The sequence below is a fragment of the Lampris incognitus genome, chromosome 2 (genome assembly GCF_029633865.1).
Source record: "Lampris incognitus isolate fLamInc1 chromosome 2, fLamInc1.hap2, whole genome shotgun sequence".
In the NCBI taxonomy this organism is placed as follows: Eukaryota; Metazoa; Chordata; class Actinopteri; order Lampriformes; family Lampridae; genus Lampris; species Lampris incognitus.
Window position 1 is genome coordinate 124659195 of NC_079212.1, and position 24143 is coordinate 124683337.

General features: G+C 44.6%; 1 protein-coding gene across 2 annotated transcripts in view; it reads right to left on the bottom strand.

The window, feature by feature from the left end:
- Positions 1-22687, bottom strand: part of ipo9 (importin 9) — a 55767-nt gene extending 33080 nt beyond the window's left edge. For both annotated transcript variants that reach the window (XR_008809874.1, XM_056275262.1), the window contains exons 1-16: positions 22440-22687; positions 20513-20574; positions 19768-19854; positions 18822-19023; positions 18120-18208; positions 17038-17124; positions 16614-16733; positions 15804-15904; positions 15505-15563; positions 14834-14985; positions 14121-14219; positions 11550-11656; positions 11061-11200; positions 9233-9395; positions 1864-2090; positions 1198-1346 (exon numbers count right to left, since the gene is read on the bottom strand). Coding sequence is in view for 1 of the 2 variants with exons in the window: in XM_056275262.1 (XP_056131237.1) it covers positions 1198-1346; positions 1864-2090; positions 9233-9395; positions 11061-11200; positions 11550-11656; positions 14121-14219; positions 14834-14985; positions 15505-15563; positions 15804-15904; positions 16614-16733; positions 17038-17124; positions 18120-18208; positions 18822-19023; positions 19768-19854; positions 20513-20574; positions 22440-22605 (2010 nt within the window). In the remaining variant the exon portion in view is untranslated. The remainder of the gene's footprint in view (positions 1-1197; positions 1347-1863; positions 2091-9232; positions 9396-11060; positions 11201-11549; positions 11657-14120; positions 14220-14833; positions 14986-15504; positions 15564-15803; positions 15905-16613; positions 16734-17037; positions 17125-18119; positions 18209-18821; positions 19024-19767; positions 19855-20512; positions 20575-22439) is intronic.
- Positions 22688-24143: the final 1456 nt, after the last annotated feature.

Sequence of the window (24143 nt, forward strand, 5' to 3'; positions counted from 1 at the left end):
ACATGTCTTTGGACTGTGGGAGAAAACCGGAGCACCCGGCGGAAACCCACGCAGACACGGACAGAACATGCAAACTCCACACAGAGGCCGACCCGGGACGACCCCCAAGGTTGGACTCCCCGGGGCTCGAACCCAGGACTTTCTTGCTGTGAGCCGACTGCGTTAACCACTGTGCCATCCACCATAGAACACTGAAATGGAATCAAACCCCATCCTTGACAGCACTGCTCAAATGTACGCCACTTATAAGCATACAGGCCCCTGGTCAATGAAGCCCTTACACTCTGAATGGTAGCTACAACATTGGAAAGTAGGCCCCTGGTCATTAAGTTTAACCTCTCAACAAGTAAGTACGCAGACACCACAGCTCTGGGTGATGCACTATCTCCCCCCCTGCCTGAGATAGAAGATCCTTGCAAGTTGGGAGACACCAAGGCTCCCCCAAAATGAGGTTGACTATCTCCGCATACCATACTTTTGCTGGCCAACAGGAAGCCACCAGAATCATGGATAAGCCCCCCTGGTGGACCCTCTCCAGGGTGGGCAAAATCAACTCCACTGGTGGGAATGCATACATTAGAGTCTGAGGCCATGGATGAGCCAGAGCATCTATTCCCAGTGGTGCATGGCGTCTGTCAAAGAACAGAGGACAATGTGTTTTTTCTGGAGGCGAAGAGATCTACGTCAGCCCTGCCAAACCAATCTCATGTCTCCGCGACCACCTTGGGGTGAAGTCTCCATTCTCTGATATGAGGTCATACTACCATATTTATATTTTTAGAGCTTTTCCGCCATTCAGATCGACCCTATGCGCATAATTCGAATTTTGGTGTCTTTATGGTGGCCTAAGTGAACTTTCAGGCTGGTCTTCATAGAAAAGTATCTTTTTTTTAAAATAAGAAAATATAGTTATGTCTGCAGGAGCCCTGAGAAAGGTGTCTTACTCCATGCCTTGCTTGGGATGCTGCTGGTGATGATGCTATATAGCCTAGGGGGTGGGACCAGGCCACCATGCATCACCGCTGTTGTAGCTAGAAAAGCGCTATAAAAAATGCAACTTGATTGATTGATTGACACCTCATTTGCCTTTCTGGTGTGAATAGAGGCAAGACTGAAGTGGGCGTTATATCCAATACAATATGTGTTGTACCGAGTGAAAGGGAACCACACCTTGGTTGTTTACCCGTGGCTACTTACAGCACAGAGTCCAGAGGGGATCTTGTCTGGGGGAGCCTGCATGATGCTGACCAGAGTGGGGATGAGGCGCATCTGCATGGGGCCCTGGCATCCTTCAACTTGGGCCAGCTCCTTAAAGATGTCCTGGGCTAGAGATGCCACCACAGGGTCTGGTTGGCGTGGTAGTGATGGGACATGAAGAAAAAGACAGGAGAAAAAGTTAGTCAACAGAGAGGAATGAGAGAGAGGGAGGTGAACATGTTCTGAACCAAGCAACCTTGGAAATGGGTCTCTAATCATCTGAAGCACGACTTCTGAAGAAAAAAAATGTTTTGAGTAGCAATACACTTTTATGGGATTTACATTCAAAAGGGGGACTTTCAGTTTGAGTAAATACGGCAAAAAAGAAAAAAATATTGCTTTCTCTGGAAACTGTAGCACATTGTTGTCTCTCAGCTTGGCTGACATGTTTATCTTTCCAGTACCAGGACACAAGAATGTAATGCATATGTAAGAATATTATTCTACCCTTACAAATCAACATAAGATTACTGAACATGTTTCTAAAACAGGTAAACGTTTAAGGAAATTAAAAAAAAACAACTTAAGTGCAATGCAGGATGGGAAGAGCATAAAGACCCAGCAGAAAGAGGGGCGCGGCTGGTGAATGAGCGATGTGTACTGTACCATTGTTGTATTTGAGAAAGATGGCAATCGTGAGGGGGCAGATCTTGTTCTCAGCACTGGTGGTGAAGGCAGGGTCCACGGTGCAGACGATGCAGAGTGTCTCCATGACGAGGGTGAGCACCTCCGAGCTGAACTGGGCCGCCAGCTGCACCAAGCCCTCCAAGATGCTGGGCAGGAAGGGCTCCAGGACGTGTGTGCTCTCAGACAGCTTCAGCTGGTCACAGTACCTGCAGAGCGATGCATCAATTCAGGCCGCCATTTACACTTGCTGCTAAAATACACCTCGAATGATCGGTCAGAATCAGGATCCAATTGGGATGAAATCTGGATATTGTCATATCGTGATATTCAAATTTTGTTGTCTAGATCACCGATAGCACGAATCATTTAAATTAAATGTACAATTGAGTCTGAAATATTTGAGGGAGTATTATTATAAAAATAGTTTTGGTTTGATATTAAACATTTCTATTATTTTACAGCTCAATGTGATGATGAGCTTCAGGTGGATTCTTAAACAATTGTTTTATTTTTGTGTAGATATGATATACATTGATACTGTTTAAAATTACATGATTGCCTTGATAATATTTGACACATATCATCGAGCATTATTGCACACTATTCAGCCAGTGTATGGCTGTCAGGAGAATCTATGGCAAGACAAACTTTTGGCAATAAAAACATCTCAGCTCCACTTTGTACATTAATCAGACATGATAAACTTTCCAATTTTCTTAAGTACAGCAATTTTTTAGTTCTAAGTCTGGACACTTCTGTTCCTTGTCCTAAATCAGACAGTGAGCCTGATGACTATTTTTTTTCTATTTCCAAGACATTTTTGAGAAACCCAACTTGGTAAGTTTCAGTGTTTTCAGCATGAATGTAGAGCAACTCAAGGTTTTGATGCTTAATGACAAAAAAAAAAAAAAAAAAACTTAAGCCTTGGTTCTCCTCTTTCATCCATGGGAGAAAATAAAAAAAACGTTTAGCCCTCACAAGTATTCACTATCTGAGTGACTTGCCACCGTTGCATTCTGTCTTCATTACATTACAGTCATTAAACCGACACTTTTATCCAAAGCGACTTACAATAAGTGCATTTAACGTAGGAAATCAGGAAGATTACTAGTCATCAGAGGTCATAAGTGCATCTAAGAGCAAAACCAGTGCTAAAGTAAAAGCGCAAGAAAGATTTTTTTTTTTAAATGAGTGAATAGAATAAGTGCTAAGAACAAGTAACAGGGTAGCAGTTCTTGAAGAGGTGAGTTTTCAACCTGCGCCGAAAGATGGGCAGCGACTCTGCTGTCCCCACATCAGTGGGGAGTTCATTCCACCACTGTGGGGCCAGGACAGAAAACAGCTGTGACCGGGTCGATCGGCAGCAGGGGCCTCTGAGCGACGGGACAACCAGGCATCCCGAGGCAGCAGAGCGAAGTGGTCGGGCGGGGGTGTAGGACTTGACCATGACCTGGAGATAGGAAGGAGCTGTTCCTTTCACTGCCCTGTAGGCTAGCACCAGAGTCTTAAACTGGATGAGAGCAGCTACTGGGAGCCAGTGTAGGGACATGAGAAGGGGAGTTGTGTGGGAGAACTTAGGGCGGTTGAACACCAGACAAGCTGCATCTTTCTGAACAAGCTCCAGAGGTCTAATGGCCGGCGCCGGGGCACCAGCAAGGAGGGAGTTGCCATAGTCCAGCCGGGAGATGACCAGAGCCTGGATGAGCACCTGTGCCGTCTCGTCAGCGAGGAATGGGCGAATCCTCCTAATGTTATAGAGGAGAAATCTGCAGGAGCGAGCAACCGATGCAATGTTTGCAGCAAACAACAGTTGGTCGTCCAGGATCACACCCAGATTCCTCGCAGTCCGAGTTGGCGTCACCACGGTGTTTTCAATGGTGATGGCCAGGTCTCGGTGTGGGCAACCTTTCCCTGGAAGAAACATCAGTTCTGTCTTGTCCAGATTGAGCTTCAGGTGGTGTGTCGCCATCCACTCTGAGATGTCAGTCAAGCATGCAGCAATGCATGTCTCTACTTGTGTGTCAGAGGGAGGAAAGGACGAGATCAGCTGGGTGTCATCGGCATAACAATGGTATGAGAAGTCACGCGAGCGAATAACAGAACCCTGGGATGTCGTGTACAGGGAGAAAAGCAGAGGACCCAGAACTGAACCCTGTGGAACACCTGTAGTCAGTCTGCAAGGCTCCGACACAGATCCCCTCCATGTCACCTGGTAGGAGCAACCCATCAGGTAGGATGCAAACATTGAGAGTGCAGAGCCTGTTGACACCCAGCCCCTTGAGGGTAGAGAGGAGGATCTGGTGGTTCACTGTGTCGAACGCAGCTGACAGGTCCAGGAGTATCAGGACAGAGGAGAGAGTTTGCTCTCGCAGAGTGCAGCGATTCTGTCACTGCAAGGAGGGCCGTCTCTGTCAAGTAACCCACCTTGAACCCAGACTGCTTGGGGTCCAGGAGGTTGTTCTGGTGGAAGTACAAAGAAAGCTGGTTAAAGACAGCATGTTCGAAGGTTTTGAATAGAAAGGGTAGAGGGGAAAACGGTCTGTAGTTTTTGACGTCAGAGGGGTTAAGTGATGGTTTCTTGAGAAGGGGGGTGACTCTAGCAGTCTTGAAGGCAGATGGGAAGCATTCTGCCTGGAGGGAGGTGTTGATGAGGTGGGTTAGAAAGGGAAGGAGTTCAGGTGCTATAGACTGAAGAAGAGGGGAGGGGACCGGGTCAAGGGAGCATGTGGTGGGGCGACTGGATGTGATGAGGTTGAGGGGGAGGGGAGCGAGTGTGCAGAGGGTGGGATACTGCAAGCAGCACTAACCAGGTGGTGAGAAAAGGAGGATCTGATGTCGTTTACCTTCTTGTCAAAGAAGTTAGCGAAGTCATCAGGGAGAAGGGAGGAAGTAGGAGGAGGAGGTGGGGGTTGAAGAAGTGTAGAGAAGGTTTCAGAGTTTCTTAGGATTAGAGGCAGAGGATAGGATTTTAGAGTGATAGCATTAGCAGCAGAAAAACCCAGCCACTGAGGATGCACAAGCCAGTGCATCCTTAGTGCCGGTCCCAAGCCCGGACAAATGGGGAGGGTTGCGTCAGGAAGGGCATCCGGCGTAAAATCTTTACCAAATCAAATATGCGGATCATAAATAAGACTTACATACCGGATCGGTCGAGGCCCGGGTTACCAACGACCGCCACCGGTACTGTTAACTAGCAGGGTGTCGGTGGAAACTATGCTACTGTTGGGCGAAGGAGAAGGAGAGGGGGAAAGCATGTCCAGAGGCAGCTAGAGAGGAGGAAGGGTAGGCATGTGGAGGTGAGAGTTGGAACTTTGAATGTTGGCACTATGACTGGTAAAGGGAGAGAGCTGGCTGACATGATGGAAAGAAGAAAGGTAGGCATACTGTGTGTGCAAGAGACCAGGTGGAAGGGGAGTAAGGCCAGGAGTATCGGAGGTGGGCTCAAACTCTTCTACCATGGTGTGAATGGGAGGAGTGATGGGGTAGGGGTAATTCTGAAGGAAGAGTATGTCAAGAGCGTGCTGGAGGTGAAGAGAGTGTCAGACAGAGTGATGAGTATGAAGCTGGAAATTGAAGGTTTATTGCTGAATGTTACCAGCGCATATGCCCCGCAAGTTGGGTGTGAGATGGATGAAAAAGAAGAATTCTGGAGTGAGTTGGACGACATGATGGAGAGGGTACCCAAGGAGGAGAGAGTGGTGATTGGAGCCGACTTCAATGGACATGTTGGTGAAGGGAACAGAGGTGATGAGGAGGTGATGGGAAGGTATGGAGTCAAGAAGAGAAATGTGGAAGGACAGATGGTGGTCGATTTTGCAAAAAGGATGGAAATGGCTGTGGTGAATACATATTTCAAGAAGAGGGAGGAACACAGGGTGACGTACAAGAGTGGAGGAAAGTGCACACAGGTGGACTATATCTTATGTAGAAGGCGCCATCTAAAAGGGATTGGAGACTGCAAGGTGGTGACAGGGGAGAACGTAGCTAGGCAGCATCTGATGGTGGTCTGTAGGATGACTTTGGAGACCAAGAAGAGGAAGCGAGTGAAGACACAGCCGAAGATCAAATGGTGGAAGTTGAAGAAGGAAGACTGTTGTGTGGAGTTCAGGCAGGAGTTAAGACAGGCACTGGGTGGTAGTGAAGAGTTGCCAGATGGCTGGACAACCACTGCAGAAATAGTGAGGGAGACAGCTAGGAAGGTACTTGGTGTCATCAGGACAGAGGAAGGAAGACAAGGAGACTTGGTGGTGGAATGAGGAAGTACAGCAAATTATACAGAGGAAAAGGTTGGCAAAGAAGAAGTGGGATAGTAAGAGAGATGAAGAAAGTAGACAGGAGTACAAGGAGATGCAGCGTAAAGCAAAGAGAGAGGTGGCAAAGGCAAAGGAAAAGGCGTATGGTGAGTTGTATGACAGATTAGACACTAAGGAAGGAGAAAAGGACTTGTACCGATTGGCTAGACAGAGGGACCAAGCTGCAAAGGATGTGCAGCAAGTTAGGGCGATCAAGGATAGAGATGGAAACGTGCTGACAAGCGAGGAGAGTGTGCTAAGAAGGTGGAAGGAATACTTTGAGGGGCTGATGAATGAAGAAAATGTGAGAGAGAGAAGGTTGGATGATGTAGGGATAGTGAATCAGGAAGTTCAGCGGATTAGCAAGGAGGAAGTGAGGGCAGCTATGAAGAGGATGAAGAATGGAAAGGCAGTTGGTCCTGATGACATACCTGTGGAGGCATGGAGATGTTTAGGAGAGATGGCAGTGGAGTTTTTAACTAGATTGTTTAACACAATCCTGGAAAGTGAGAGGATGCCTGAGGAGTGGAGAAGAAGCATACTGGTACCGATTTTCAAGAACAAGGGCGATGTGCAGAACTGTAACAACTACAGAGGTATAAAGTTGATCAGCCACAGCATGAAGATTTGGGAAAGAGTAATAGAAGCTAGGTTAAGAGGAGAGGTGACGATCAGCGAGCAGCAGTATGGTTTCATGCCACGAAAGAGCACCACAGATGCGATGTTTGCTTTGAGAATGTTGATTGAGAAGTATAGAGAAGGCCAGAAAGAGTTGCATTGTGTCTTTGTAGATTTAGAGAAAGCTTATGACAGAGTGCCGAGAGAGGAGGTGTGGTATTGTATGAGGAAGTCAGGAGTTGCAGAGAAGTATGTAGGAGTGGTGCAGGATACGTATGAGGGAAGTGTGACAATGGTGAGGTGTGCGGTTGGAATGACAGATGGGTTCAAGGTGGAGGTCGGATTACATCAAGGATCGGCTCTGAGCCCTTTCTTGTTTGCAATGGTGATGGACAGGTTGACGGACAAGATCAGGCAGGAGTCTCCATGGACGATGATGTTCGCGGATGACATTGTGATCTGTAGCGAGAGTAGGGTGCAGGTTGAGGAGAGCCTGGAGAGGTGGAGGTATGCACTGGAGAGAAGAGGAATGAAAGTCAGTAGGAGCAAGACGGAATACTTATGCGTGAATGAGAGAGAGGACGGTGGAATGGTCAGGATGCAAGGAGTGGAGGTGACAAAGGCATTTGAGTTTAAATACTTGGGGTCAACTGTCCAAAGTAACGGGGAGTGCAGTAGAGAGGTGAAAAAGAGAGTGCAGGCAGGTTGGAGTGGGTGGAGAAGTGTGTCAGGAGTGATTTGCGACAGAAGGGTATCAGCAAGAGTTAAAGGGAAAGTTTACAAGATGGTTGTGAGACCAGCTATGTTATATGGTTTGGAGACAGTGGCACTGACGAAAAGACAGGAGGCGGAGCTGGCAGAGTTGAAGATGCTAAGATTTTCACTGGGAGTAACGAAGAAGGACAGGATTAGGAACGATTATATTAGAGGGACCGCTCAGGTTGGACGGTTTGGAGACAAAGCAAGAGAGGCAAGATTGAGATGGCTTGGACATGTGTGGAGGAGAGATGCTGAGTATATTGGGAGAAGGATGCTGAATATGGAGCTGCCAGGGAAGAGGAGAAGAGGAAGGCCAAAGAGGGGGTTTATGGATGTGGTGAGGGAAGACATGCAGGTGGCTGGTGTGACAGAGGAAGACGCAGAAGACAGGAAGAAATGGATACGGATGATCCGCTGTGGCGACCCCTAACGGGAGCAGCCGAAAGTAGTAGTAGTAGTAGCATTAGCAGCAGAAAGGGAGGAGGAGAAAGTGGAAAGAAGAGATTGGAAGTTGAGAAGGTCCTCTGAGAGTTTGCCTTTTCTCCATTTGCGCTCTGCCACTCTTAGGCTCTGTCTGTCAGTATGTACTTAGTCGGACAGCCAAGGGGCAGGTGGAGTTGGGCGTGCAGGGCTGGAGTTTAGGGGACAGAGATTGTCCAGAGAAAAGGAGACGGAAGAGAGAAGATCAGTTGCAGTGTCAGGGGGTAGGAGAGAGAAAGATTCAGGTGTGTGGAGGATAGAGGTAACAGAGGAAGAAAGATCAGTGGCGGAGCGAGGGCGGAGGTGTCTACGGGTGGAAACCATGTGGGTAGGGGGAGGGCTGTGGGGGGTGAAGAGAGGTAGAGAGAGTAGGACATGAAATAGCAATCAGAGAGCTGGAGGGGAATAACAGAGAGATTGGAAATAGGGCAGTGTCTAGCAAAGATAAGGTCCAGCTGGTTGCCGGCCTTGTGGGTAGGAGGAGAGGATGAGAGGTGAAAGTCAAAGGAGGAGAGGAAAGAGAGAAGAGGATCTAGCTTCATGGGTGGGCATTCATTTTAAAAAGGTATGGACACCATTTCTAACATACTTTGAGAATCTCACCAAGACAACAAATTGGAATGATTTATAAAACCCAAGTGTTATCCCCATTAGATATCCCGTAGAGTGGGAGTGGAAGGTGTCACATTAAACCGGCAAAATTTTACCATAAAAATGGTCCTTATAGCTTTACAGCACATAAGACTAAACGGTGCATGTCACCCCCCCCCCCAAAAAAATCCTTAAAATTACATCAACATAGGTACACACATAAAGGATGACAGACATTGGCCATTTCAAAAACACTTTGGACAATGAACAAAGCGAACACTATCAGCCTCCAAATGAGGGAAGAAGTGGGAATAACAAGTGGGCTTGGGTAGTCTGACGTAGGACACATATCCTGAAAAAACCCTAGCTGCATGTTCCACTGTGACTATTCATACACGCTCATTCGACTCCCACTTGACGCCTTGAACATTCGAGGGAGCAGAAATTACCCCCCCCCCAAAAAAACAAAAAACACTGATAATGGATAACGTCTTCATCTATTGGCCAAACCCTTGTGACTCTGTATTACACTTCTTTTAAACCCAAAGCTAAACTTATTTTTTTTCCAAGAACATAGGGGGGGAAAAAAAACCCTCTAGGCTGCTCACCCCCAGATGGCCCTGACAGCGGAGATGCGGACAGAGGGCGGCTGGCTGTCATGGAGGCCGCTGACAGTGGCCTGGAGGAACTGCTGGATGAGCTCAGGAGACATGGCCGCAGTGAACCGACTGGCCGCCCACAGAGCACGGCCGAGCAGAAATGGAGACGCCGCTGGTGGTGGTGATGGGGAGAGAGAACAGGCGCCAAATTCAATGTGTGGAAAGTCAATTAACATCACGGCTATAATGGAAAAAGTCACATCTGCACACTTAATAAACGCTCCAGTAGTGTTAATTTATTACCACATCAAGTGACATATTTAAGCACCAGCTTTCTGTGAGACAACAGAGAGGGTAATCTAGTCATGGAAATATTACATGTGGTGGTGATAAATTTACACCATGGGAACATTTATGAACTATCCAGGCTCTACTTATTTCCATTGTAGGGGCTTCGAGAGAGCTGTGAAGTGGATAGGGGTAGATTTGGGGATGTTGGAAAAGAGTGCCAGTAATGGGAAAGGTGTGGTTAACTGGAGCAATACATTTTATGGCCTGTTCAAATGCGAGGTAATGACGCATTCCACTGAATTGTTGTCTCAGTTCATAGGTCAGAAATCTCATGGAAAATGTTATACTGTACAGTTTTCTTTTGGTATCAGGGGAGCAAAAAGAAGGAAACTACAGTGTAGGACTTAAGAAACTACACACGGATCCTGTTAACACGGCCCGTTTTTCATATTTAGTGTGTGTGTGTGTGTGTGTGTGGGGGCTTCCTCAACCTAAATTTGTGCTTTTTAATATAAAAAAGTAGATTCGGGAGACATACGCTTTGTGTCCACATCAAACAGCTGCAGCAGTCGCCATTATAAGCGAACAATACTTGGTTACAATTCTGAAACACAAGGCCCATAACAGCAAATGTGCATTGCTCCAACACCAACTTTAAATCAATGTTTCTGAGAACAGAACTGACCAACCTTTCTATGAATATTTTGACCATATCCACTCTAATTATTACTGCTGTAGCTACCAACAAACCCTGAAACACGTTGTGATTGTTTCACAAAAATGATATACATCAGTACAGTACAACAGTGTGAGCATAGTTCCCTCATTAACCAAGTACTTGAGTAATTACTCCTTTGGCTATCCAGACCAACAATACCATCTACTTATACTAGATGATTACTTGTCAAAGCGCCGAAGAAACAACAGAATTAAAATAAAAAGGTCAAGAAGCAGCACTCTAGGTGGAGGCATTTATATATTGTTTGTTCTTATTCACAAGTGAGGGTAGATGGGGTCATACGATTGACAGTTGAATAGGGATTGCAAATGCAGATTTCTCAGCAATTACTCCTGTGCTGTATGGCTTGTCCTTCATAGTTGGGTAAGGAGCTCAGCCATCCAGGAGAACCTCAAAGTCCAGTTGCTGCTCCAACAAACTGAAAAGTTGTCTAAGGTCTCTCTAAGGGTCAAATCTCCTTTTGGAGGTATACTAGGTATAGATGGGTTCGCCATGGAGTGTAGAGTCGCCATGGAGAAGGATGTCTGGGTCACCCTGATGACCTTGTTACCACAGTAAAAACTGGTTGCAGAAGATGGATGAATGGATAGATATGGAAGGATGAGGTAACACAATATTAAGACAACAAACAAATTTCCATTTTCCAAATTTCATTATCGAGTTTCAGAGACTGATAAGAAAAGTATTCCAGCAGTTGTAAAATTAACGGTAGCCCAGAGTTCTGGTTCAGTGTTGGCCAACAGATTGTTTCCCCAACATACACAACTCACTGTAAGCCTTTCAAAGATCAATTCATGGAGGACTCACCAGTCAAGTTGAGATCAGCAAGGATAACATTGGCCAGGAAGCCGTGCATGTCAAACTGGATACGGCCATTCTTCACATTTTCTGTGATGATGGCCTTCACAGAGCCCAGGGCCAGCATACATGCCTCGTGGATCTTCCACCTGGTAAAAAATAAAAAATGTAGACTATAAAAACAAATATACAGAATAAAGAGAGAGATGGTGAGATTGAGGCTGACGCAAAGAGAGAAAGACAAATTAAAAGTTATTTTTACTCTCTTTTTTTATGTGTTGCCATGGTTTGGTAATTATCCTTGGAAAACCATCGCTTTAACCCAGTTTGTATTTCTACACTCCCCAACCCCTACCTACCCAACAAAAATAAATTAAACCTACATCATAAATGGTGCATGTTAATGAGTGTGCGTGTGTGAGTAAAGAAAACAGAGTGACAAAAACAAAAAACAAAAGAAAGCCCATGAATGAGAGAGCAAACAGCCGGATAAGTCACCAGTGCTCGTTGCCACTGTTCTTGGCCTGTTCCGCCTCTTGGAGGTGTCTGGTTGCTGCCGCCGCCAGCGCTGCTGCACTTTCATTCTGAAACTCCGTCGCAACCGCCTGCAGGTAGGGGTTAAAGGTTACATTCATTATACATCCTCACAGAGTGTAAGTCAACTTGAGAGTGTGCGGGCAAGTCACGCATAGCTATGCAACTGTAGCAAACGTGAAAACCGTACATTTCTGACCACTGCTCTCAGCATCACCGTTGCTTGGCAGCTCAGATTTCCGACTACAGAACATACAGTTAATGGTAACAATTGCTATCCAATCGTTTTTGAAGGCCGAGACATTTTTTTTTTGTTTTTGTTTCGCAGTTTAAACTTGAATGTTAACGCTGTGTTGAGGAGGCTGTCCATGTGGGAGAAGGATGGAGGAGGTAAGGGCAGGGGCATGCTCTTCTAGGCCTGTGTGTTGGTACAGATGTCTGCTAATCATCTGTCCTTTCTTCACCTGTAATCATAATTCACTCTAAAACCAGCACAATTTCCACTGCACATAGATCTGATCCAGTTACATCAGTGTGGGTAGGACCTTAAAATCATCAGTTTGAAAAGTAACTCTGCAACTGATATTCATTTGTCATCACGAGTGTTTGGCCCACAGAAAAGTTGAACTTAACCGGAGTTTAAACAGCGAGATTTGTTTTATGGATTAGTAAGAGAAAGTTCCAGTCAAAGGCTACTTTGGGCATCCGGGTAGCATGGTGGTCTATTCCATTGCCTACCAACACGGGGATCGCAGTTCGAATCCCCATGTTGCCTCCGGCTACAGACACAAGTGGCCGTGTCTGCAGGTGGGTATGTGGGTATGTGGGTATGTGTCCTGGTCGCTGCACTAGCGCCTCCTCTGATCGGTTGGGGTGCCTGTTCGGGGGGGGATAGCGTGATCCTCCCACGCGCTAGTCACGTGGTGTGAGCAGAGCAATCTGCAGCTAAACGTGACTAAGACAAAGGAGCTGGATGTTGACCTGAGGAGAGACATGACATCAGTGACCCCTGTCTCCATCCAGAGGGTCAGTGTGGACACTGTGGAATACTATAAGTACCTGGGGGGTGTATGTAGACAATAAACTGGCCTGGGCTAAGAACACTGATGCCCTCTACAAGAGGGGACAGAGCCGTCTCTACTTTTTGAGGAGGCTGAGGTCCTTCAACATCTGCCAGACAATGCTCAGGATGTGGTATGAGTCTGTGGTGGCCAGTGCTCTCCTGTTTGCGGTTGTGTGTTGGGGCAGCAGGCTGAGGGTAGCGGATGCAAACAGGCTCAATAAACTGATCCGCAAGCCCAGTGACGTTGTGGGTGTGGAACTGGATTCTCTGACGGTGGTTTCTGAGAGGAGGACACTTGAAATTACGGGCTATCATGGACAATGTCTCCCACCCACTCCATGACATGCTGGTTGGGCACAGGAGTACTTTTAGTAATAGACTTATTCTGCTGAAAAGCACCACAGGAGGTCATTCCTGCCTGTGGCCATTAAACTTTACAACTCCTCCCTCAGACTCAGACTGTCAGACACTCTGAGTTAATGGTCACTGGATTGGCCCTGTTGAGTTTTGTGTTGTTTTGTGCTGCTTGTTGTGTGCTGCGGTAGTGCAGTATAGATAGGGTGTTATGTGCACCATGCTTGATGATATACTTTGTTCTTATTTCTATTTCTTATTTAACTTTTATTTCTGTTTGTTTCCGTTTCTATTTTCTTATCTTGTATCTTGTTAGTTTTTAGTTATTAGAGCGTGTGTGTCTGTAATATAACTCAATTTCCCCTTGGGGATAAATAAAGTATTCTGATGCTACGTCCCCATGGCGAAACTCCTCACTGTCAGGTGAAAAGAAGCGGCTAGAGACTCCACATGTATCGGAGGAGACATGGTACTCTGCAGCCCTCCCCGGATCAGCAGAGGGGGTGCAGCAGCGACCGGGACATCTCGGAAGAGTGGGGTAATTGGCCGGATTCAATTAGGGAGAAAAAAAAAAGAGGGGGGGGCTACTCTGTATTCTCTGTATACTCTGTAGCTGTTTATTTTTTTCTGAATATTCTGCCTTTAGATTTATATTTTACCTTTTGTATATTCTTCACATGATTTTAATTTTGGTTTTCAAATTTCACTGTTGAGTGCAAACGCGAGCTGGTGTTTCACTGCACTGCACTAATAACTGTCATGACTACAACAACCATACTATTCTGACACCTGATAATGCTGCTGGGTCTGTAAGGTTAACTCATCCTTCAAAATTTCTCATGTGACGTTAGAAAGCCAAGCATACTAAGTCAAGCCATTTTCTGGGCTGAAGGTTTACCTCACAACACACAAAGACTTAATGGGTCCTTTTGTGCAACAATGGCAACAGACAGACAACAAAGCTCTTGCTCAATTTCAGCAAAATCCCATAAGGAACAAGTAGGGGATTAACTGCAGTCAACAAGCGATCTTATTATCAGCTTTAAACTGGAGCAGTCACATTTTTCCCCACTCTAGAGGAGAGAAATGGCTTTAACAATCATACACGCTACTCTTACCAGTAGTAAGTCCTGAGCAGAGATCCTGACAGAGTAGGAGAAGGTGTCATCATCTTCATCCTCCACAAACTGCTGAGGGTTAGCTGTCCAAACTTTTATCTGGAAACAGAAAAGTGCAAGCCATCCGGCAACATACCAGTAATTATCTATGTAAATGTATAGCCAGTGTATTTACAGTTTTAACAAATTCCTTCTTTATAAAGTCATCACTTGAACTTCTGCTACACACTTCAATTAAACTTGTTCAAATGCACATGAATGCTGCACTTATGCAAGGTGGATCAACAAATAATAATTATAATAATAGAGAATGTTTATCTTAGAGACTAGGTGCATATGTTTCATAAAAAGAAAGCTGTATTTTTCAAACAAGTCTATAGACCTTTATGGTAGCTTACAGTTGCGAGTACATTTTCTTAGTTTAATCACCTAAGAATCCGTTGCATTATTGACCTTGACTTTATACTTTCGAATGCGGAGTTAAAAACAAAATCTAACTTGGAAACCAACTGAGGTTTCCCTTTTAGAGGGTTTACGTCGCCAACGAGGCATTTATGCAACATGACCTGCATTGACCTAGGGTAACATGCAATTCCAGTTCACCCTCAGGTACACAATTAAACATTCATGTTTAAGGCAGCTACAGGCATTTGCATTGAAGGGATCACTTACACAGGCAGTCCCCCCCCCAAAAAAAATACACACACACACACCTGATCTTCAGTGATCTGCATGTAGAGGATGATATAGTAGATAAGTTCAGGCAGGGCCTTCTTCACAGTGCTCTTAAACTTGTTGTTCTCCAGCAACGTGTGGACAAACTCAAAGATACTGAACACCAAGTTCTCAAAGCCCAAAACCTCACCTGCACAAGTGAGACATCAGCAAGGGTGAAATTATTTGACGAACATATAGTCCATATATTTCACAACCAGTGGTCAAGAGCTTGCTCTTGCAGCCATATTACATCAATGGACTGGTTCAGCACACTTTACTTAGATAATACAGTCCGTGCCTCAAAATGCAATCCATTGTACTTTAATCAAATGTGTGCTGAAACAAAAAAACAAAAAAGCAAACACAGGAATGTGTGTGTAGAGGGTTAATATGGATTCTGGTTAGGGCAAAGTATATGTATGTACATGTATATATGATGTTCTTGATAGGCAGTTTTAGGGCAGGAGAAAGACTCTGGGCTAAGGGAATGTTATTTAACCTTAATTAAACCAGGAAGTTGCCTTGAGATTAAGAATCTTTTTTAAGGGTATTGGAAACAAGCTGTGCAAAGAAATTGAAGCATCAATATGTTTATGACAATGATGAAATGAATGATGAAACCACAGCAGGTTTAAGTGAGGTTGAGTGTGATAAGAGTATTGCCCACCATCTGAGTCTACTGGGTCATCCACTTCTTCTGTGTAATTAACCTCTGTTCTCACATAAGTGAAGATTTGGTTAAAGAACATAAAATTCCAAAAAAAAAAAAACATCTTGTCTACCTTCCAACTCTCATTCTTACATGCAAATTCCTGGAAAGTATCCTTATTGTCATATCTTATATATTGTATAACTTAACTGCACTTCTTGTTTAGTATGTATTGATTACATTTTCTCTTATTATTTGACTTTGGGGAAACCATAAAAATCCTTAGAAAATCAAACTGCTGCACGGTGTAAGGATATAAAGATGCACTTTCAGTTAAGGTATTCCACACAATAGGCAATATCTGCTGCATGGAGGACACCATCGGTTTTGGAAAGTTCTTCACCAGTGCCGTCACCGCCTTGAAGAGGAAGGAGGGGGGGGGGGACAAAAAAACACCAACTTCAAAGCTCAATCAGCATTTTGACTGGGGTCATCAGCTGTATAACACATGCAGTCTGTACAAGGGTTCACTTTTTCACAATTTTCTAACGTTTTGTCCAATTTTAAAACTTTTTATGATATAGAAAATGAACGTATAACAATTTGCCACACTCAACTGTCTTCTTCTTCTTTCAGCTTTTTGTTTTTCAGATTTTAGTTTGTGTGTGCCACACTCGACTATAATTCTTGGGTTTTTTTTTTTTTTGGATTTTCCCCCCTTTTCTCATCCCGATCTCTGCTCCACCCCCTCTGCCGAGCCGGGGAGGGCTGCAGACTACCACATGCTTCCTCCAATACATGTGGAGTCGCCAGCTGCTTCTTTTCACCTGACAGCGAGGATTTCGCCAGGGGGACGTAGCGTGTGGAAGGCTCACGCCATTCCCCCCACTTCCCCCTCCCCCCCGAACAGGCACCCTGACTGAGGCGCTAGTGCAGCAACCAGGACACATACCCACATCCGGCTTCCCACCCGCAGACACGACCAATTGTGTCCGTAGGGACACCCAACCAAGCCGGAGGTAACACAGGGATTCGAACCAGCAATCCCCGTGTTGGTAGGCAATGGAATAGACTGCAATTCTTGACAACAACTCCCATGATGCTACGTACTACACTAAAAAGCCCACCTTGAGAACCTCCATCTTGAGCCCGCTGTCAGAGGAGGGACCATCGGGCATCTGCAGGGCATGCACAAAGGCCTCCGTGAACTGCTGCACCACGGGGAAGATTAATGCTTTAGCTGCACCCTAAACGCATGCCACAAAAACAAACAACTTGAATACAAAAATAAATCATTTGAATCCAGTTACTCAGCTCACTATCAGTTATCGACTCGTTGTGCACTTACACTAATTGCAGTTGATATGACACACACTCTTGGCAATGATATGATTACTATTCAGTGCTCTATAACACCTGTTGGGTGACCCACAAGTCACTTTGGATAAAAGCTAGCTTTAGCTGCTAAATGACAAACTTTAAATTAAATTTATCTGAAACGACAATGGTAATGTGATATGGCTAAGCTAGAGAAGGCTAACCGAGCCTTACCTTTTCCAGCTCTTCAATTGCACAGATGAGGTTGGCACAGGTGGTAAAGATCTCCACTGCCCTGGAGCGGGTACGAATACTATAAACCTACAATCAGGTATGCAAACTGGTTAGGGGTGGAAAAAGGTGGGAAGGTTGCATGAGCAGAGAAACACACACACTCACTAAGGGGGGGTCAGAGGGTATGCGCTCCTGGAGACTTTTTTTTTTTAATTAGCTACTAAATGCTCATTTCTGATGTCTTTTAAGATTACTTTGGCGCTAGTGACAAGCTAACAGAATTACAAGATTGAGCAAAATAAAATACGAATTACTAAATGCAACTTTACATATGACACGCTCCATTTACAAAGAAAATTAACAAAGGGCAGTCCAACCAAGTACACAACTAATTACAATTATTTTCAAAATTATTACTCTCCATATCCGCTCTGTGCCAGAAACCATGTTAAAATGTGAAAAGAAAAATTACAAATGTGAATTTGAAAGAGTATCCTATGCTTTAGGACTGGTGGAGGTGACAGAGCTAGAGGGGTCTGTCCTTATTTTTTCTCCTTGGCCTAGACCAGTGTCTCAAGGGCCCGCTTTTTCTGTTTTGCTGTATGCCTCAACCTTGCCCTCTTCTTCTTTTCAGCCATCTGCTTTTTGCTCTCCTGAGCACTGCCAGATGATTGGCAGGCATACTTGCTCTGGTCGCTTTTCTAGCAGACTCTGCTGCCATTTGTCTTTGACAGTGGTTCCTGCTGACTAGATGTTGGTACAAAGTGAGCAGTCCACCTCCCTGTACCTGACATCCTCCCTTAACAATGTAAGCTAGCCGGCTAACAATTATTGTTTCCTCCAACTTCATCTCTTACCTCAGGCTTTCTGACTGGCAGGTATTTTTCAGCTTTCAGTTGATGCCTTCTCTGTAGTTTCGTGGCTGGCATGTGCCACTGTGGCAACTTCTCAACAAAATGTCAAAGGGGAAAACCTAGCTTGGGAACAAACCAAGCCTCCCACTAAAAAGAATGAGAGGCAAATACTAAAAATAAATTCCATTCCTACTTTGAGACCAGGACAGATAAGGGCTGTTTCAGTACCTCCGCCATGGTGAATATCTTGTACATCTCAGGTAGAATCACAGGAGCCACCAGCGGCATCTGTGTATCCGTCACCTCCCTTGTAAACTCTGGACACAAAACAATGGATGGTTAAAAACACAAAAAGAAAGTGGGAGTCAGATTATCGTGTGCTCAAAACATGTCTCCAAAGATGTTTGTGGAATTTGGGACAAGGAGAGCTGTTGTAAAATGCTTAAACTAAAACAAATTAGGTCATAAGATGAACAGAGCAGAATAGGAGAGGCTGGGATCAAATTCCATTAGAAAAGGACAGTTACGATTTTTTTTTCCCCATGGGAAACCTGGGTGGGACAATTTAATATGATTACAGGGTGTTGCAGTTTAAACACGCACAAACACTCTCTCGGAGTTTAAGTGTGCATACAGGCTTACATTGATTTTAACATTTGTGTAGACATTAGATACATTCGTATCGCTAAATGGTCCAAATAAGAAATGCAACGGCAAACTCATGTAATTTCAACATTTCTGTTCTTTTCCCTGACTGCCTACAGAGATGTGAACTTTTGGAAAAATAAATTCTGCCTCTCCGCTGACAGATAGTCGAGTTGGATGGTTCAGTCTCCTGCATCCAGACTTTGTCACCGATTGCCCCTTTAACTGACCATTTCCAAAAGCAGGTGTTAACATGCAGTTTGGGGGTTACCTCTCACTGCCTACCTGTAAGGACCCTCATGGCCCCGTGCACAGCATTGACATCTCCACTGACCAGCATCTCCATCAGCAAGGTGAAGAGCTGTGGCCAAGCCTCAGGCCAGTCCCAGTGGGCAATGGCTGACACGGCGTAGGCCACACTGGAGCGGACCTTACTGATAGCCTCCCGAAGACCCCCGGGTAGCAGTTCCCTGATGGCAGCTTTAGCCTTGAGTTAGAGCAAGAGAGAAAAAGAGGGACAACGGGGAGTTACCTTCATCCTACACCAAGGCAGGCCTTTATTCATCTTATTTCAAATGAACACTTGCTGTCCACTCCAGGTTCTTTTTGATAAGCTTCTTGCTTGCTTACCACATGAAGCATGGTGACCTGTTCTGCCTTTTTTAAGCTTTACATCTATTTTTTTCAGATATACATGCAAATGCATTGCTATTTCCCATTCCACAATTTCATCCCATTAATTTGTAAGAGAAAATCTGTTAAGTAGGCTTACACAGCATATTTGCAGCAACACATTTCATTATGACTGTCACTGTAGAAGTACTGTTGCCAAAATGAGAGTAGAACAGGTCAGTAGACCAACTGTTAGTTTCCTTGCAGTCTGGTTCACGTTTAAATCAAGTCATCTATCTAACGACTAATACAGTCTTGACAATATCCATCAGTACTTAACACAAAAAAGTAAGTAACATAAACAAGAAAGTGAACAAGGTGTGTGTGTGTGTGTGTGTGTATTAATTATAAAGTGCTTTGAGTGGCTGTTGCAGCTAGAAAAGTGCTATATAAAATGCAACTTGATTAATAAAAATTGCACATTACAGGCATATCTGAGCACTCTTCACCTTCACATGTGCTGTTCCTGATTTTACATAAATGAAAATGCAGCTAAATTGGAGCCTATACAGACACAAACAGATGACAATTCAGACTTAGGCTGGAGTGAGTCTCTTACCCGATCAGTGGTTTCTGGAGGCCTGAACTTCTCTGACTGTGAACACCAGTGAGTCTCCACATACTGCTTCAGAATGACTGATGCCAACTGTGTGTACAATAGAAACACATGTAAGTTTGTCACGCACTCCAAAATTGTAACAGTTAAGGCAGGGCTGGGCAATACATCAATATTATATCGATACTGTGATATAAGATTAGATATCATCTGGGGTTTTGGATATCGTAATATCGTGATATGACATAAGAGTTGTCTTTTCCTTGTTTTAAAAGTTGCATTAAAATAAAAAGATGCAATTTTCTGAACTTATTAGCTTGTTCTAGTTGTTAAGATTATTTGTCTCGACCTTTTTGGACATCATATCCACAAACTGATTAGTGTTTATCAGAAATTTCGTTGTGTAAATATTTTGAGAGCGCACTAATAGTCATCTCTACAATATCAAAATATCAATAGAGATATTTGGTCAAAAATATCATATTTGATTTTTTTCATATCACCCAGCCCTAAGGATGACAAAGATCAGCAGAGCATGACAACCAAGGAGTGATGTAAAAAAACAAAAAAACTTAAGCAATAGATTTGCAAAAAATGTTGCTGAAATCGCTGTAGAGTTGGTTTAGTGGTTGGTGCTGTCGCTTCACAGCAAGAGGGCCCTGGATTGAATCTCAAAAGCCAAAAAGACAACATCCATCGCTGGGGGAATTAAAAAAGAAAAAGTTTGCTTTATCTTTATGTTCCTCACCTGACGGACCGCAAGAGCCCCCTGAGGGTCTACTGTGAGTTCTGCCAGATGGACGCCAAACTCTACAACAACAAACAGAACAGCAAGAGCAGAAAACAGTTGAGGGGCAGCAGAGGACATAAGTTATAAAATGAATGCACCCTTAAATCATGACCTATGAATTGCAATAAGCTTTGATGGAAAAACAAAAACTAGCAACAGAAGTCAAAAGTAAAGACATGAAAAGATAAAATAACAGACATCTGTTGCATTTGGCTGACGTTTCTTCGTGCGATAAAATGTAGAACTAGACTGAACTGTAACACAAAATGGCTGCTACAAAAATCCTCACGAAGCACCAAGTAAAAGAAGAAATGGCTTTCGAACAAAGGCAGCATTTCTATAATTACATTCTTGGGAACTCACGTGGGAGATGATTTTTTGTAAGGGTTTGGGGAAAAGGAACAAATATATACACTGATGTTATTTCATGAGCTTTGAACAAATGTTAAATAACTAAATTTGCTTAATTTCATTTACTGGGCTGAAATAAACTAGTTTAAGAACCCACAGGGTGCTGCACCAGCTCAGTCAGAAATGGCTTGATGCACTGACAGACGAATACAGGGTCTGGAACAAAATCACCCTTATCCCTGTGGCATCTCGGTTTCTGGGTTTAACTAAGAGTGACATCAGGGGCCAGGAGACAATGTTAGTGCTGACAGGTCTATACTGCGGCTCCCTTAGAGAGGGGGCCAGCGGACGGGGTCATTCTCATCGCGACACTGCGGTATAGCCAACAGACAGTGTGCACAATCAGCCCTTTACCGGCGGCCGGAGGAGCGCAGGAAGAAAGGACAATGGAGCTGTGCATAGGTTCCTGTGCCTACATATCCATTAACTCCCCTGTGGTCGTTTACCAGCAAGACTGGCAATGCTTTCTGATGGGTATTATTTAACCAAATATCCGTCTGTTGCCAATTTCCACTACATTTAGAAACAATTGCTTGTTGTTAGTTTTTGTTTTGTTTTTTCATAATCCTGAGACATAAGAGTGTGACTATAATAAAATCTTCTCTTTTTTCCCCATGTTCGAGTTTGTCAGCTTTGCACGCCCTGTGGAGCAACAATACAGCATTTCAACAGGTGGATGTAAATTGGAGGGGAGGGGAGCAAACATTGCTAAGAATGCTTAATCTATTCAACAAGAAATATAGACTTTTTGTGCTTTCAACCGGCCGAGCATCCAGACTCCCATGGATGCTGATGCAGGAAGAGGAAGCTGGCTGACAGGGCGGGATTCGTGGGACAATCCCATAGGAAACACCTTCGCGGGAAAGTGTGTCACTTCATCCATCAATGCTAGTCACCACAACCACCATGCGACCTGAGTGCCTGAACCGCGGGAAGACTAGTTTACGTTCCCCACGTTCAAAGAAAATAATATTTGCTCTTGGTTACGTTAAGCAATCAAACAACGGGCGAGGACTGGCGGCTAGGCTAGTCGGGTTTGTATGGTCTGCTGTCATTTTCTCAAGTATGCCACCCGGAGGCCGGCGTCCACATTCACTCTGCACTCGATGCGGTTCACATTTTTCGCCTTGTAAATGTGCAGTAATCGAATCCGTCAACCTCCACATGGGTTAAACTACCGACCAAGCTCGTAACTCCGACAAATGCTCAAGTTGGCACAAAGCTCTCAACACTGTTTAACTTCGCCGACACCAACTTGTGAAAATGTGGCCTGTTTCAGGACAAACTCGTTGATAACGGCGGCGATATGGGAGTTGATACGGGAGGTTATCGTCTGTCCAGATGGGGTCTGCTTTTATAAAGTAACACAAACTCACGCCGCATTAGCTGGAATAACTTAAAAGTCACAATGAGTGTCTAGCCCACGGCAAGCTAACCCAGCCTTAGCGTAGCCACCATACAGAGCGCAACTCACCCTCCGTCACCTCCAACACTTTGATTTGCTCCTCCGCGGCTGCACGTACTTCTTGGACCGGGGACAGAATAGCATTCAGAGTTTCAATCAACGCCTCCTTCAGTCCCTGTTGGACCGGGCCGGCGGCCGAACCTGACCGGGTACCCGCCGCACTCATGCCCGCCATGTTTTCCGCCCTTACAGCCTCTCTGGTCAGCCCGCTATAGAGTGAACCGCCACCGGGAGGGGAGCACGGCAGCACCGCAGCGAAGCGCGCCAACGCATGAAAACGTGGGAGGCGGAGTTTTCTCTTTTCTTTCTTTTTTTTAGGGGGGGGGGTGGAGAGGAGGAAATGCACTTTTCTTAAAACTTCCGCTCGGCGCACTTTGTCGCTTTTCGCCGTCGCTGAACTTTGGTTCCCTCTTGTGTTGTGGGTGTATGAGCAAACCCATTTGACGATGACTATTAATGAATTACAGGTATCGAACCATTTTTAAAGAGTCCCTTACATAATTGCTACGTGCCACTAAGCATTCGTAACCAATGAAAAAATGTTTTAATCACATCTTCCAGCTAGTAAAAAAATAATTTCTACAAGTGACAATTATTTTTTTCACTAAATTAAATTATCACTTGTAAACTCGCATGATTACTGAATAAAACGGCTTGCCATTGGCGATGTGCAAACTTTACCTTGTTTGGAGGAGGATGACAATCAAAGTCGAGAGCGTTTAAATAAACTGAAGTGGAAATTCACCCGCAGATCATCAAATCCGAAATTGGGAGTGCCCCAACGGCTCGACGATGACATCGGTGTGCCCTTTACCCCTTGTAACGCTAGGTGGCACTGCGATGCCCCAATTACATGGCTGCAGCAGCAAGTAATGAAACCTGCTCCGTTTTCAGTGGTGGTAAATTGTGTGGCACCACCTGGGCTGTTAGCACAGCTCAGGCTTTAATTGGTAACATCTCACTTACGATTTATCTCTTGGCAACAGCCATATTAAACCAGGCCCAATCTGACAACTTTGTGAAAAGTGACTGATTGTCTGTATTCATCTGGTGCGTCTGTACCTCTGACAAGAGAACAGATAATGGGATGTTAGGTTTTTCCCTGTATGTGTGATGGAAAACAACGCACACGTACATGCCCCTTTTTTAAGCACCAAGGATTGGGCCCCTGCAACCGCTGGATAAACTGTTACAGCTTTGATCTTTCTCAACAGTAAAAAACATATACCCCAAAATTCTAAACAGAAAAGATTATCTTCTTATGCACGTTTTTTTTTGTTCCCTGTATTAGCCAACTGTCTAAGCACAGATAGGTCTCTGATCGAGCAAGATAAAATGGTTCGCCTTACAAGACTTTGAGGACACTTATTCAGGTTAGTCCGCACACATAAACCAATCCACTATCTGCAGAGGCTTTGAGATACTCAGCCTTACAGCAGATGGACGTCCAAGTGCCAGGCACACCACAACAATCAGAGATATGTTTAAAAAAGACGCACCAGTGTAAGAATCTGTTAACACTTATGCATCTGTATATGCGTCACGTGAATTTTTACTCATACTATGGCCTTTTTTGAATGTAATTTGAGTTTTTGTAATATATGCAGTTAAATGCACATGGAATAGTGACAAATATTTTTTTAAACCTGTTTGAAAAGAAACAAAGTCAGGTGTTTTTGGTTCTTAAGTTATTCACTTATTGCTGCAATAAGT